This window comes from Phycodurus eques, chromosome 9 (genome assembly GCF_024500275.1).
Source record: "Phycodurus eques isolate BA_2022a chromosome 9, UOR_Pequ_1.1, whole genome shotgun sequence".
NCBI classification, from domain to species: domain Eukaryota; kingdom Metazoa; phylum Chordata; class Actinopteri; order Syngnathiformes; family Syngnathidae; genus Phycodurus; species Phycodurus eques.
The window spans coordinates 25,750,602-25,767,024 of record NC_084533.1 but is presented as its reverse complement, the minus strand read 5'-3'; the positions used below and the strand labels follow the sequence as shown (position 1 = coordinate 25,767,024).

At 41.1% G+C, this 16,423-nt stretch overlaps 1 protein-coding gene across 1 annotated transcript in view; it reads right to left on the bottom strand.

The window, feature by feature from the left end:
• Window positions 1-16,003, bottom strand: part of pdgfc (platelet derived growth factor c) — a 34,101-nt gene extending 18,098 nt beyond the window's left edge. The window contains exon 1 of the mRNA XM_061686210.1: window positions 15,889-16,003. Within this exon, the coding sequence (XP_061542194.1) occupies window positions 15,889-16,003 (115 nt within the window). The remainder of the gene's footprint in view (window positions 1-15,888) is intronic.
• Between the last annotated feature and the right edge of the window lie 420 nt (window positions 16,004-16,423).

Below are 16,423 nucleotides of genomic sequence, written 5' to 3'. Positions count from 1 at the left end.
CTCGTAGGCCTTTTCATTCGGTGCACGTTCATACTTTAATTGAAAAAGTATTCATACTCCTTGAACTTCGCATTCCTCCACCTTACAACCATAAACTTAAACGTTTTTTAATTGAGATGTTATGTGATCGACCAACACAAAGTACGACACAATTGCAGAGTGCAATGGAAATGATACACAGTTTTCAAACATCCCAGAAAGAAAAGAAATAAAATCTTTACGCATTGAAAAGAAATTGGGTCAAGAAATAAAACAATCAAGCATTTAAAAAATAAGCAAGCTGGAACACAAAACAGAATAAGCAAACAATCAATGAAACTATATTACAAGAATAAAACAATAAAAATGAATAGGCATTAAATCTTGTGAAATAATACAGTAAAATAAAACGAACAAAATATTAAAGCCACAAAAAAATAAAACATTTCAATTAAATAATAAAAGATAACACAAAATAGAAGAAATTTAAATGAAAAATGAATTTCAAATATTTTCAAATCAAAAAATAAAAGCTAACTCAAAAATTAACAAACAATAAAAGACAAATAAATGGCAACAAGCAACAACATAAAAAATATAAATGAATGCAAAATAACTTTGAAGGGGGGAGTGAAATCAAGAGAGATGTCTACTTGACGACATTGTTCCTTTAGCTGGACGCAGATGAAGCCTGCTTGTCCACAGCTGCCAATCGCGACTCTTTGAACTCACATCTGTGAGCAGTCAGAAAGCGGGAGAAATTTCTAGCCGTCGCATTTGTGGCTTGGCCCGACTGGAAACGTCCGCAACCAGAAGCAGCCATTAGGAGACTGAACAAAGAAGAAAAAAAAGAAGTTGTGCTGAGAGGATGCTTGCAGGCCACTTTGCGCAAACACTGCAAAATGTAGCAACTCCCGCAATGCCTTAAAACAGGGGCGGGCAACCGGAGGTGCAGGACGCATTAAGGCAGGATGTTGCCACAACAAAGCGACACGGCATCCCGTAATCATTACAATTCGACATCTGGCGATGTATAAAATATCGATTGGATAGCGATAACCGCTCTCAACACAACAGGGCGCGAGGAGCAAGCGTCAAGTGAGCATTAAATTTGATCATCGACTAAAACGTTTGCATCTGAGGACATTTTCTTTAATCAACATTTATTATAGTTTACCATTTTAACCGCTTTAATCTTTGTGATGGAAAGGCGTCACTCGTGTCACTCCCTGGATTAAGTCTGCACATATGCAGTAAGAAGATGGAATAGTCCGTTGCACGAGAAGGGAGCGGGAGCACTAGAAATGCTCATGAGAGATAATGTTGTTTTAATGTGTTTCTAAGCGCGTGAATTAAGACAAACAATAACAATCGCTTCAAATTGCAGAAAACTTGATGAATCAGTTTTTATGAGACTTTTGGGGGACTCGGGCAATTGCCTGTGTTTGCCTCATGGTAAGACCACCACTGTAAGTATCATGGAGGGAGCGCTGAAGAAGGATTATGCTTTTGATCAAATCGGGAAAAAGACAATTGCAACATGCCAGGTTTTTACCCCCAAGATAAAAGCTACAAATACGACGACATCTAACTTTGATCGTAAATATCAAACCCTAAAAGACAAGTGAACCACGCTAACTTCACAGTTTAGCTCATCGATAGCTGGTGAAATACGGACGAAGCTTGATGTCGGGTATGCATCTAGTTGAGAAGACCTTAAACTAATGGACAATATGGCAACTGGTTTGGGACCATTAAAAAAACAGTGTGATTAGTACAGCTAACTAACGCAAGTAAATGTGCTGGGAGTTAGCAAGATTGTACGACTCAATTTAGGACTTGCTTAACCCAAGTCATGACTTGACTTGCTTGATTTTTTTATTTTTTTTTGCCACCGTCACTTGAGATGTGATTGAAACTTGATAGTTCAGACTTGAGGCTTGGTTCAAGTTTGTCCGTCCGTCCATTCCGTCTTGCCAGTTTACACAGAACAGTGGAAAAACGGGTAAAACGTCAAGACGTTTACAGACGGTTGGAAAGTGGCTTTTTATCGCAGAGTTCACTTTCAGTTGGTGGAACGTCCATGTGTCCCAATATTTTTGTCCATCCAGTACATGACATTTCCCATTCTTTCACTGCGTAAAGATGCTGTTCAAAGTCTCTGTGCTCTTATTATCCTCATCTTCCTCCTCCACTTTCCCTTTTCCAGCTGCTTCTAACGAGGACGTTTGGCGCGAGCCACGCCAGCTAACGAGTCGGCGTTGACGAGGTTTGTCAAAGTCCCGTCTTTCACTTTTTGCCACTCGCAGCCAAAACACACACACATACACACGTGTTGACAGCTTATTATTTCAGCTTCTATTCAAATTACTTTTTTTTTTTTCTCCCCAACATGGTTGGATGCGTTCCGTCTTGCTGCTGATGGACTTTGTCAGGAGGAGGACACTCGACGTGTTGCCACTCGTGCTCGCTGTGGCTTCTGCCAACATTTATTGCACGTTAGTCGTACAATACTTAACAGATGTAATAGACCATCAGTCATAAAGAGAGCAGCCAACATCGTAAAACGCTTTAATGCGGGCTCTTTTGATTTAGGACGCTCAGAAAAAGAAGCATACCATAGGTTACCTTGGGCCTGCTAAACTGATTTTACAGTGCCTAATAAGTTCATTAGACCAGCAGCACCAAGAAAGCATCCGACATCATGAAGTGCTTTGATGTGGACTGTTTCGATTTCAGTAAGGTCTTAAAAAGAAGCGCACCAAAGACTCACATTATAGTACTTAACAAATGTAATATAGACTGTCACCAACAAAAAAAGCATCCAGCATCATAAAGTGCTTTAATACGGACTTTTTTAATTGCAGTAAACTCTGAAAAAGAAGCACACCAAAGGGTAGCTTTGGGCCTGGCAAACTACAGTACAGTTTTTGATAAATGTATCAGATCACCTGTCATAAAGAAACCATCCATCATCGTGAAGTGCTTTAATGCAGACTCTTTCAATTTACTCGGAAAGATCATCATTAAAGCATCTGGGGACATGCAAAAGTTACTTTTAGGCCCAGCAACTTACTGGACAATGCTTAAAAAGTGCATGAGACCACCACCACCAGCAGAGCATCCAGCTTCATAGAGTGATTGAATGCAGACTGCTTCGATTTCAGTAAGCACTGAAAAAGAAGCACCCCAAAGTGTTCCGCGGGCCTGGCAAACTATAGTACAGTGCTTGATAAACGTATCAGACCATCTGTCATAAAGAGAGCATCTAACATCATGAAACGGTTTAATGCGGACTCTTTAATGAGGAAAAAAATAGTAATTGGTGCATATGGCGACCAAGAAAAGGTTACTTTTGGCCCGGCAAGCTAAATAGACTGTGCTTCAAAAGTGCATTAGACCACCACCACACAGAGAGCATCCAGCAACATAGAGTGCTTTAATGCGGACTGTTATAATTCCAATAAACCCGGAAAAAAAGAACACAGACGGTTACCTTAAGCCTGTCAAACTGAATGTGCAATGCTTAACAAATCAATTAGTCCACTACCACCAAGAGAGCATCCAACAGCCTGAAACGCTTCAATGCGGATTGCTTCAATTTCAGAAATCTGTGGAAAATAGTCATTGTAGCCTATGGCAAGAAGGCAACACATGTACTAGACCACTCGTCATAAAGAAACCCTCCAGCATTATGAAGCGCTTTAATGCACACTCTTTCGAGTTTGGTGAGCCGGCAACGTTTCACGAGTGCTTAAGCGCTCCCTGCTTAAATAGAGGCCCAAAGATATCGTCTATGATTAACCTCACTTGTGCACTAAAGGCTTCAGTGGGATTTGAATCTGGAAGCTTTATTTATAAATCGACTGAACGATCTTCTATTTGACTGCTGCGATTCATTTGCAGCTGATGTGGATGACATGATTACCTTTATCATAATGAGCCCACTTATTATTATTTGCCTTCTGGTACTTTAGTAGATTACTCCAGGAACCATTGGCAGGTTCAAGGCCTTTAAATATAAGTGTGCTTTGTGACTGTAACATGCTAAGCTTGCTATTGGCACGGCAGTCGTACCATGTTAGCATTTTGGCTAATGAGCTAACGACAGCAACGCATTTGGTTGTTTGTTGTTGTATAAAAAAATACAACAGCATAGTTTTACATACATATACATGCATTTATCGGGGTTAGTTTTGAACTTTGCCCGTATTTGAGGGATTCAAGTGACTATGCGGACAGCCGCATAGCTTTAACCCGAGTCTGCATTAATCTGGCTATGTAAAGCATGACTCAGCATGTGCAGGTCTGGTTACATATCTCAAAGAGTAAACATGCATAATCGGCTTTCCCCTAGCTAAACTCATTAGCATACATATGAAGGAGTGCTTGGTTTGTGAGGCATTTAGTGGTGATCGATATCTTCCTGGATGGAGATGAGGCAAAGATGCGCCGTGCTAGCCTGAAGCTAATTGAGCGTCGCTTCATAAATCCTGCATAATTCGTCAATATTATATTGTCTGATTGCAAAGTTTCCTCGTTCACACTTGATTTATACTCCACAGCTGTTCCAAATCCTGTCTGATATCCGGCAATCACGTATTTGCACCATCAAATCACTTTTGAACGCATGTTGGACGCATGACTGACTTTGTCGAATGTGACACACCTTGATCAGATTTCCTAAGCGTCGTCGACAAACACACTCAACTGGTATGGCGTGAATAAATCCTTCCAGGGAAAAAATGTCAGTAATTAGTACTGCGGGAAATTGGGGGCGGGGAAACACATCATTTGAAAACGAGACGTGTCAACAAACAACAATGTGGAGTTAACATATTGGTGAAAACAAGACACACAAAAATGGAAGAAAATTAGGGTCGCCTTTACATTTCCATGGTAAGGAGACGCATTTTCCGACTGCGGGCCTGCTACAGCATAGCGGAGACTTGGAGTCAAAGGTAGAAACAACAACAGCAATCATCAATTGATGAGAACAAGGGTCTTCTTTATTGACTTCCCCAAGATAAGGAAGCTAATATTGGCATGGTTTCTTTTCTATTTTTTGAACGCATCTGCCAATGCGATGCACTAATACACAAAACAGAGAAGTCTCTCCTGTATTTACTTCTCCTCAGTAACAAGTCATTTTTATCGGAGAGGAGACTGTGGGCCTGCTGCAGAGAATGACAGACTGTGGAGTCAAGCATTTGTCATAACGACAATGGAAAAGAAAGAAGGATTGTAACGACACAATGGAGGAGAACAAGGCTTTCCGGCATTTATTTCTCCACTGAAAGTATGTTTGATTCAAGATGAGACTGTGGGCTCTTTGCAGTCAAGTCCAGACATTGGCGTACTGTCTGGCTAACCCTCACCAGGACGTTGCTTGCTAACCTAACAAATCTATAATCAAACAAACAAAATTAAGGCACTGTATTTTGTGACCCCCTAAAGCTTCCTCTGATCACCTTCCACCAGGTTCTGCCCTTTTCCACTGCCTCTTTCCCACACAGATTTGTCAAACAAGCTCTTTAGTACAAAACCATCTGCTACATTTGAGGGGTCTCGCTTTCACACAAAACGGATTTGATGAAAAGCAGGCTGCCGCACATCCGCATGAGACTACACACACACACGCCAGCTAACAGCTAATGTGGGCTGTAGTTATGGATACCCCCACCCACGGGGTCGGGGCGGTTGGAGGGTTCCCAAGTCGTGAAGCGTATCCATCCCTCAGTGAAAACAACTCGGGGAAAGCCTTACATTCTTTAAATAGCGAGTACGATCGGGTTACCGCCGGATCACGAATCGCCATGTGCCAGAGGACATCATCCACTCAAGGGACAGGTGCATTGTTTAGTTTCTTATTTGCAAAAGCCCCTTTTTAATGCTCTTTGGGAGACTGTGGAGTCTCATGGCTCAGCAACAGTGAAGTGGAAACTGTGGACTCTACGCATAAGTCGTAACAAGAGACTAACAGACAACAACAGAGGAGGAGAACGAAGGTCTTTTATACATCTTCATAGTAAGGAGACAGGAGACTGCGGGCCTGTCGCGGCAAAAGGGAGACTGTGTAGTCTAAAGGTACAGCAACAGGGTAAGTCATCGTTGGTATGAAACAGCACGCGTTAATAACCAGAGAAGAACGAAGGTCTCCTATATTTACATCGCCATGGTGAGGAAACCTATTTTTATCCAAGAGGAGACTGCGGGCCCGCTTCAACAAAGAGGACTGTTGAGTCTAATGGCACAGCAACAAACAACAATGGAGGACAGCAAGTATCTCTGTGTATTTACTTCTCCACAGAGAGGAGATACATTTTGATAAGACAGGAGACTGTGGGCCCACTACAGCAAAAAGAAGACTGCGACGCATAAGGTTACAGCAACAACAACAGAGGAGAATGAGCGTCTCCTGTACTTACTAGCTTTGTCCTGGTCTGGTACTAGCTTTGTTGTAGTCGGGTACTAGACAGGATTTTTGCCTGGTACTTGTCTGGGTCTATTCTAGTACTGATCTGGTTGTATCTTGACTTTAATCTGGTCGTAGTCTGGTACTAGTCTAAAACGAGTCTGGTACATGTATGGCTTTAGTTTGGTACTAGTCTTGAATTAGTAGGTTTGAGACTAGTTCTAATCTGGTTCCAATCAAGTCTAGCCTGCCACAATCTTGGTCCTAGTCTGGTTTGAGTCTCATTATAATTTGTTAGTAGCCTTGGTCTAGTCTCGTACTAGCCTCAGTTGAGCCTGGCTTAATTTTGACCTAGTCTAGTATCAGCCTGTTTCCAGTCTGGTACTAGCTTTGGTCTAGCCTGGCTCTAACCAGTTTTAGTCCAGTGCGAGTCTGATCCTAGTCTGGTCTACCCTTGTTCAAGCCTAATAGTCTGGTACTAGTTTAGTACTAGTCTAGCTGTAGCCTCGTACCAGCCAAGTCCTGGCCTGGCACTAACCTGGTTCTAGTCTTTTACTAGTCTCAAACTAGTCTGGTAGTAGCCTGGTTCTGGTCTAATCTAGGTCTTGGCTTATTGTAGTCTGTTTTTAGTGTGGTCTTTGTTTGTCTGTCTAATCTGGTTTTAGTCTAGCAGTAGCCTGGTTCAAACCTGGTACTAGTCTGGTACGAGTCTCAAACTAGTCTGGTACTTGCCTGGCTCGAGCCTGGTAGTACTCTCGAACTATCCAGCCTGCATGTGGTTCCAGCCTAGCTCTAGTCTGGTTTGAGCCTGGTTATAGTACAGTACTAGTCTGCATCTAGTCTAGTATTTATCCTAGTCCTTGCCTGCTTGTAGTTTGGCATTAGCCTTGTTCAAGCCTGATAGTAGTCTGGTACTGACAATTTTCTTTTCCACTTTTTGCCATCTGATTGACGAAGGAAGTGCTCCCCCACCCCAGAATACAAAATGGTACGCTCCTGACATCTAGCAAGTGAGGCTTGTTGATGATTTACCTATTCTGTATGTTTTGTGTTGTCTTAAACCTAACCCTCTAACATTCAAAACAGACAAGGACATTTAAGCTTGAATTCAATAGGCAAGTGCTATACTAGTAACTCATTCTTTCTTCAAAGTGAGTTTGTACTCCAACACATATCCGTTGAGATTTTGATCACATCTGCCCCGAGGTGTCAAATGCATGCAGCTGTTCACGCGCGGCCACGCAAGCTAAAATTAGCCAGCGTTATGGCGGCGCTCCCGTAAGCGTGAAATGCGCCGCAATGCTTTAGTGTAGTCGCACGCATTCGGGAGCTTTGACACGACGGAGCCACGGACTCTTCGCTCAGCTTCACAATTGCTGGATTGTCACCCTAAAGACAGCTCTTTGGTTTTCATACTGGTTAACGAGTCTAAAGCTAAAGTCTGAGAATGCGCATCGATCCAGAAATTAAAGGAAATGTTCCGACCCTTCTGAAAATAAAACTCAATCACTCGCATGATTTCTGGATTAGCACACAAGTTTCTAAGAATATATATATATATATATATATATATATATATATATATATATATATATATACACACAGTATATGTATATAATATAAAAACAAAAAATAAATAAAACAAATTAAACATATATCAATAAATACAATAGAAATAAAAGAATAATACAAAACAATATCATACATACATACAGTAAATAATAAATAAATGCAACAATATATGCATACAAATGCAATACAAATGAAGTCAATTAAAATAAAATACATATCGAAAACTACATGAATCCAAATGAAATTACGAATTAAAAATGAATACACTTAAAATAAAACAAATACAAATGAAGAAATAAGAAATATACAATATATAATAAATTACAGTGATAATTAAATATAAATAAAATACAAGTTATTTTTTAAAATTAAAATTACAAATAAATAAGTACAAATAAAATGAAAAAGTAATTAGCGCTAATACAATGAAATGAAAAAAAGTAAATAAACTACAAATAAAATACATAAATTACAATACATATCAAATAAAAAGCATACGATATATATAAATACATAAATATCGTATATGTGAGACATTTGCTTTCCAGCAATATTCAACCTTTACATCAAAAAGAATAAGCTATATCATTATAAAATGATATGTCACTATTGATTATTAGGGATGAGATGTGGGTAAAACGTTTTACAAAAATGAATACTATATTAATAATATATTTGTTTGTACTAACATTTGATGTGTCATGTAAAGACTACTCTCATGGGGCCATTTTTTACATAAGTGCATCGCTTTCATCAATGTGAAATTGACAACTCGGAATGAAATACCTTTCCGGTTAAGGGTGAGGTAGAAAGGATTTAGCTTTTGGATATTCATGTCAAAGAAAAGAACAACATCCAAATGTTATTACAATTGCAACTTGACATCTACACTTTTTCATAGAACCACTTGAGTATTTTTTGGGATGGGAATTGCAAGAATTCAAGGATGTTCCCTTGGCAATCATGCGTTTGAAGAGCTGGACTGCAGCTGTCTGTTTAGTCTAGTTTGCGCCTCGGGGCAGCAGAGGACACAACTGCGGGATTCTTCAGGGTTCCCACAGAAGCGACGAGATGCCCAACGGAGAAGCCGGCCAAGGTCAACTGCTGGACGAGGAAGTGCGGACGGAATTCCGGGAGCGAGGTCTCGGTGAAAGCGGTGCTGTGCTCTGGAAACCCGTCAAAAACCGCCCGCTTGATGCAACAAAGGAGGCTTTGTAACGCGAAACTTGACTTGACATGCAGACTTTAAAAAAAAAATATATATAAATCACACACTCATAAATTCCTCTGAAGCGCCTTATATAAGCGACTAGAACAAGAACCAGGCTAGACCCAGACTTTGACACATACTGTGCATACAAGGGCTGGCCTAGTACCAGGCTAGAACCCCACAAATTCATAAATAGTACCAGACTAGCACCAGAATAGACACAGACCAGTACCAGATGAAAGACAACTAGACAGGAACCAGACTACAACTGGATTGGACCCAGATTAGAGCCTGACGAGTAACAGACTACAATCAGACCAGTTTGAGACTAGTAGCAGATTACTATCAGGCTAGGACCAAACTTGTAACAGACTACAACTGAGTTAGTACCAGACTAGCAGACTAACAGATGAGAGCCAGACTAGTAACAGATTCACCAGACTAGAACCAGATTAATTTGAGACTAGTGCGGCAATACTACCGGACTCTGACCTTGTAACAGACTATGACTGGGAGAGTACCAGACTAGAAGCAGACTAGTTTGAGACTAGTAACAGGCTAATACCAGACTAGAAATAGAGCAGTACCAGATGAAAGCCAGAATAGTAACAGACTATAACCAGACTGTTACCAGACTACAACCATATTAGTGCCAGATGACAGCCAGGCAAACCAGACCACAGTCTACTACTAGACAAGAAACAGAAAAGTTCAAGACTAGCACCAGGCTAGCCCAGACTACTACTAGGCTAGTAGCAGATGAGCGGCAGACAGGCTAAAACCAGACTTGCACCAGACACTACCAGGAAAGAACTAGGCCAGACTTGACTGGTATCAGATTTGAATTAGACTTGTAGCAAACTAGAATCAGACTAGTACCAGATTATATCAAGAGTAGTAATCATCTAATAGAACAGAACCCGGCTAGTTCAAGACTAGTAAAAGACTAGAGCCAAACTACCACCAGCCTAAAACTAGGCCAGAACGAGATAGTACCAGACTAGTTCAAAACTAGTACCAGATTTGAACTAGACGAGTTTGAAACTAGTACCAGGTTAGAATCAGACTACTACCAGACTAGAACCAGACTACTACCAGACTGGAATCAAATTCCGATTAGATTAGAACCAGACTAGTTTGAAACTAGTACCAGGCTAGAGCCATACCACTACAAAATTAGAACCACTCTAGTTTGAAGCTAGTACCGGATTACAACCAGACTAGTCTGGTAGTAGTCTGAGAACCAGACTACTACCAGACTAGTTTGAAACTAGTTCAAGACAAGAACCAGACTACTACCAGACTATTATCAGATTACCACCAGACTAGTTTGGAACTAGTACCAGACTAGAACCAGACTACTACCAGATTATAAACAGACTAGTTGCAAACTAACACCAGACTATAACCAGACTACGACCATATTAGAAACAGACTAGTTTCAAACGAGTACTAGGCTACGGCCAGACTACTACCAGACGAGACCTAAGTAGTAAACTAGTACCAGGCTATAACTAGACTATTATCAGACTAGAAGGAGCTCTTTCATACGTTTGGCAAAAAATGTTCATGATGGGAAATGTCCCTAAAATGATCTAAAAAGACAAGATAATTAATATGATTTACAGTATAACCATTTCTGTGGCGTGTTTATTTAACCAGTCATAATGTCTCATCATTTGCGTTTCAACTAGTTTGTTCTTGTCTACTTTTTTTTTTTTTTTCAAGCCGCCACCATTTCCCACTCATGTGCCCTTAAAAGAATGTCAAAAAAGGATGTAAGTTAGGCAAGATGCTTTATAAACTGGCATTAGAGACTGAATTTAGAGGATAAAAGCGGCAAAGCACAGCGCGGGAGCAGGTCAGGACGACGAGCAAAAACAAAGAAGAGGAAATGAGGAAGCCACACAGCCACCTGGTGATTGACAGCTACAGTATGTGCTCTGACAAGCAGGCCTGACTGACTGCAGGGAGGCTTGAATACACGAGAGACACTAGAGAATAGTAGCCACGCGTCCTTTACCGCCTGAGCTAGTAGCAGTAATAGTCGTAGTACAAACTGTAAATAGCACCAACTGTCTAGGTTCATATAGGTTTGGGTTTCGCCAGTGAAGACCTCATTTATCATTGAGGTTTAACCATCTTAACAGTTAGAGAGATGTCTGCAAAAGTTGAAAAATATGAAAAGGTTTTCTCTTCTCAATTCGTTTGAATTTTTGTAATTTTTTTATTAAATCTTGCATTTTGAACTAATCCAATTTTTTTTTAAATGTATGTTTAGGAATAAAATGACAACACAAATATAATAATTTGAAATTAGAATCCATTTTAAATAATCAATTAATCTTTAAATTAAATATATAAAAATTCATATTTTTTTCAATATTTCAAATATGCAAGGTTTGGGTTTAGCCTGTCTAGCCTAAAACATATTCAAATGGTTTCTCTCAAGCAGTTTGACCAGCAAATAAATTGACTAAATCTTACATTTCAAAATGATTGCCTTCTTTTTTTTGTTTTTGTTTTTTTTTTAACTTAAAATGACGATATTTTTGACTTCAAATATAATGATAAAAATCAAGAAAAAAAGATTTGGAAATTGCCTATGAAGACTTGATTAAAAGTTACAAAACAAAAATGTAAACATATTTAAATGGTTTTCTCTTCTCCAACAGTTTGAACAGCTAATACATTGATTAAATGTTAAGTTAAAACAACAACAACATATTTTGACATTTCATTTAAAATTCCTCAATAAAAATGAAAGCAATTCTAAATGTGTTTTAAAAATATACACATTTTAAAATTATGTTTTGGATTAAAATAACTTCAAATGAATATTTAATTATTTCCTAATTATTTTTGAAAATCATTAAAATAGCTCCAAGATTTCGGTTTTGCCTGTGATTACATTTATAATGGAGAAGTAATCAACATGAGAAACCAGAGAGCTGTCTATGGGTGGGAACAAGATCATGACCCAAATGTCAAAAACAACAACGAGATCATCAGGGGGGAACAAAAGTAGACTTAAACCCTATAGAGCACACGTTTTACCTGTCAAGAGGATACTAAAGGAGGTAGTAAACCCCCGAAAACTAACAAGTGAGAGCATATAAACATCATCAGCCTCTTTCACACAGAGATCCAGCAAAACCGCTGTAACAGAAGCGCCGATATTTATCCACCTTGACTTTTTATCCACAGACCCCAGCGAAGCCGGGATATTGCTGCCATGTCGTTGCCAAGCGCAGTGTCTTTATCTGTTGTGTGATGTCATTGTTCCCAGTCAAGGGCGGCGGAAATGAGGCGGCACAGCAACATCGGTGCCCAGCCTGGAGCGATAAGCAGCACCGAGAAGAAGGCAGGGAACAAAGTGCCACATATTATTTCATGACATCATTTATCCCGCTCATTGTTTTGGCCCGAGTGCCACTTTCCTCACTGACACCCACCCTGCCTGCTAGCTATTTATATAAATGCTGTGCTGATTCAGCGCATTCTGCACACTCAGCAGTCTCGAAGGTAGGGCAGGATCACTACGAACGATAGTCGAGCAGTTTGTCCCAGTGGCGTTGCCGTATCGTCTGCATCTAGTCCAATCTAGCTAATAAAGTGCCTGCCTACTTAGCTACAGTACCTACCAAATAAAATAATGAAATACAATACTTACCTACCTAAAACAAAAGAAAGAACCGACTACCTGCCTAATGAAGTTCTTACCCACCTACCTATATACTCACCAACCTCCTGACTCAAATACACCATTACTACTACACCGACACGTGCTTATATCCTGTGAGACTCAGCCTAAACCGCGAGTCCTGGAGCGTGTATTTATTGTTCGGCATTTACTCAACTGGTAGCAGACATTCGCTAAGAAAGGTCCTTTTTGGCTCCGATGTCTCAATGCCGCTTTTCCCGGCCACCCAGGATTTGGACGCGCTCCAACATCCAATCACGGCATTTACATCTGGAAACGCCGGAACCGCCGAGGTGTGGCCCCCTCCCTTTACAAAATGTCACTGAATGCTCCCGAGCAGCCACCCACTTTTTCGCATTTTTTAAACCACTCTACCATAAGCACGTATTTGTCCCGGTGGTATTCTAATGAATGGACAATATGCCTCTTTATCTTTAACCCCACCCTTCTATATGTGCACCCCCCCCCCCTGTAAATCTTGTGAGTGACCCCACTAACCCTCCGCCTGTCAGTCTCCCCGTTTAATCTAGTAATCTGGAGCGGAACTCCGGCCTCTGTGATCATTGGCAGTTCGGGTTCGGCGCACGCATACTTTCCTCCGTTGGTGCTCAAGGAGGGGTGGATACGAGGCAGTATTTATGGAAGTAATCCACGTCTTTGGCGGGGGTTTGTTACTAATAAGATCAGGGCCAGGGGGGACGGTGCTTACGGGTGGGCTTGGGCGCGGAGGAACGTGGCCTTGTACGGGAACGTTAACCGGGAACACTTAACTCCCACTGTGGGATCTGAAGACTCCCTTAATCTGAGATTAACCTACAGATAGAGCAAGTATTTGGGGTTATTGGCGTGTTATACTGGATGTTTTATTTTTGCAAGGGTACTTCTAAAATTGGGAAAAATCAAAGAGCAATTACATAAGGGATTAAGAGCATCACGGGGAAAACCTACCTACCTAAAAGAATTACCCTACCTACTTTTCTAAGAAAAAGTACCTACCTACCAATCATCCACGTGGTGGAAAAGGGTTCGTGTTAAGCGTCAGGGTTACCATATTTTCCATAAGCAAAAAAAGAAATCCTCCAAAGTTGTCAATTTCAACACTAACTACACTCGCAATCTTTTAAAGTCTACGTTTCCATGACAGTATGCCTCTGTTCAATCTCAAAGATCAGGATCCAGGCATATTTTTGAACTCATGGCTATCATTAAACCGAGCCATGCAGCTGGACTGATGGGAAATCGCCAAGCTTTAAATCAAATTAAAATATGATGTTGAAAGCGATCTGTTTTGTGTGTGGCGAGCAAGGAAAGCTATTACATCAGAATGGCAACGAGACTGGAATCAGATCATAGACGAGGTCAGTTTGGGTTACGACTGTGGGTTTGAGCTCTTTTAGCCCTTTTAGCTCTGGGTTTTGAGGCAAAACCAAATAGTGTTTTATTTGAAGGGGAGTTGTGGACGTCCTTTCAAGTCACCTCACTTTTAACGAGCATGAAATCTTGTAGCCACTCCACACCGCGCTCAGACCAACACGCCATGTGCCGTGCTCGTTATTGTAATATAATCATCAGCCACCGAGACGCAGGAAGATTGCCACCGGCATGCGTACAATTGAACTGTTTCTTAAGACTTCAGACTCACTCTGTGAGTTGAAGGCTCCCAGCGGCAGCATCCCTCAATAGAACGTGCTGCAATATAAGCAAGTGATTCAATGTAATACCGTCCCTCCATCAACACCTGCTAAACATAACAGAGCAGCCGCTTCTTCTTCTGGTGAGTAACACGATGTTTGGACAAGGCGGCGAACAAGATATGGATCGAGTCCAGTCCAACCTGCTAAAAACACCAAGATACGAGTAACAAGATACTGGTCCATCCGGCTCCTGTAAGAGCCGTTGATGTGCATTACAAAGAGGATGCTAGCAAGGGTTCAGAATCTTCCATTCTTCCATTCTAGTAAGTGTTTCAGGACTGGTTATGTGACCAACTAAACAAACAACTAATGGGCCAGCCAACTGACTAACCGACTGATCAAACGGCCCAACAACAAACCAACCGAATTATAGCCAAAACAACAACAACCAAATGACTGACCAACCAGAAAAAACAAACCAACCAAACAAGCAAACAACCTGCCAGCCTACCAACCAACCACCGAGCCAACAAACCAATTAATCAACCAACCAAACCACGAACTTGCCAGCCAGTAAACCAACCTGCCAACCAATTAATCTACTGATCAAACCTACCAACCAACATATAAACCAGCCAGGCAAACAGTCAAGACAGTCAGTCAGTCAACTATCTAACCTAACAGCCAGTCAGCAAATCCGCCAAACCAACCTATCAAACCTACCAACCAACACAGCAGCCAACAAGCATCCCACTAGTCTAGTCAACAAACCAACAAGCCAGCAACTTGACAACCTTACAATCAATAAACAAACCAAACAACCAGCCAACAAACCACCCTACCAATCTACCTAGCGACCAACCTACCAATCAACCAACCAACCATCTTACAATTCAAGCTTTGCATCAGTAAGATACCAGATTTCAACCCTGCCTTTTTTTCCACAATCTATTGTATTTTGTAATTGGCCAACTCTGTGCCATTATTACGAATTTGGTTACCGTCACCACTATTACTTCTACTCTACCTACCCTATGAAAACCCAACTGTTCTACTTGGCTGACACATCAAACACATTATGAACCAAAACAGACAGACTTCCTAATCAGAGGCTGCACTTAGACGCTTTGGTTTTGTAATTGTATGCTTCCAGGAGACCGTGGGGGGGGGTTTGACCTGGAATTTTCGGGGTACACTTTAAAAGGTAATTTCCATATCCTGCCTTGTTTGAAGTGAATGAAACGCACCCATTCATTGCAAGCAAACTCGAACAAGATGTGCTTACAAAAAAAAAAAAAAAAAAACTGGCCTTCAGCCCAGAAAGAATGAACATTTGTGTGTGCAGGGAAGAAGAAACAAAGAGACGCAAACTGACCGTTTTGCTCCTTGCCGCCTGGAGGAAGAAACTTGCTGACATGACTTGACTGAGCCTCCGAGCCACTTGGTTGCAGAAGCGACGCGAGAAGGATGAGGAATGATGGAGGGATCATTTGGATGAGTTGCGAGTGGTGGTGCGGCAGCGGCTTGCGGGAGGGGGGAGGAGGGGGGGGGGGTACTGGGAGGCTCGGGGATCAGCAGGGGCACCGGTGCTGCTTGGGCGCACGGACGCGCGCTAGAATCCGCATAATCTTCACCATGAAGCCACCCGGAGGAAGGTGGGGAAAAAAAGTTGGGGAGAAAAAGAATCAAATCCAAAAAAAAAAAAAAAAAAGATTTGTTTCAATAAAAGAAACAATAACATGGAGTTTTAAATCAAAGTAGAAGTGGCGTTCATGAATATAAGTGCGCTGGAAAAGGAGTGAGTGAGTGTGCTGTAGTCCGTAAAAGTGGTTATGAGGCTTTCTCGGTCTGTGAGTGAGCCACTCAACAGGTGCCGGACAAAAAAAAAAAAAGTTTAAACCGAGAAGGAG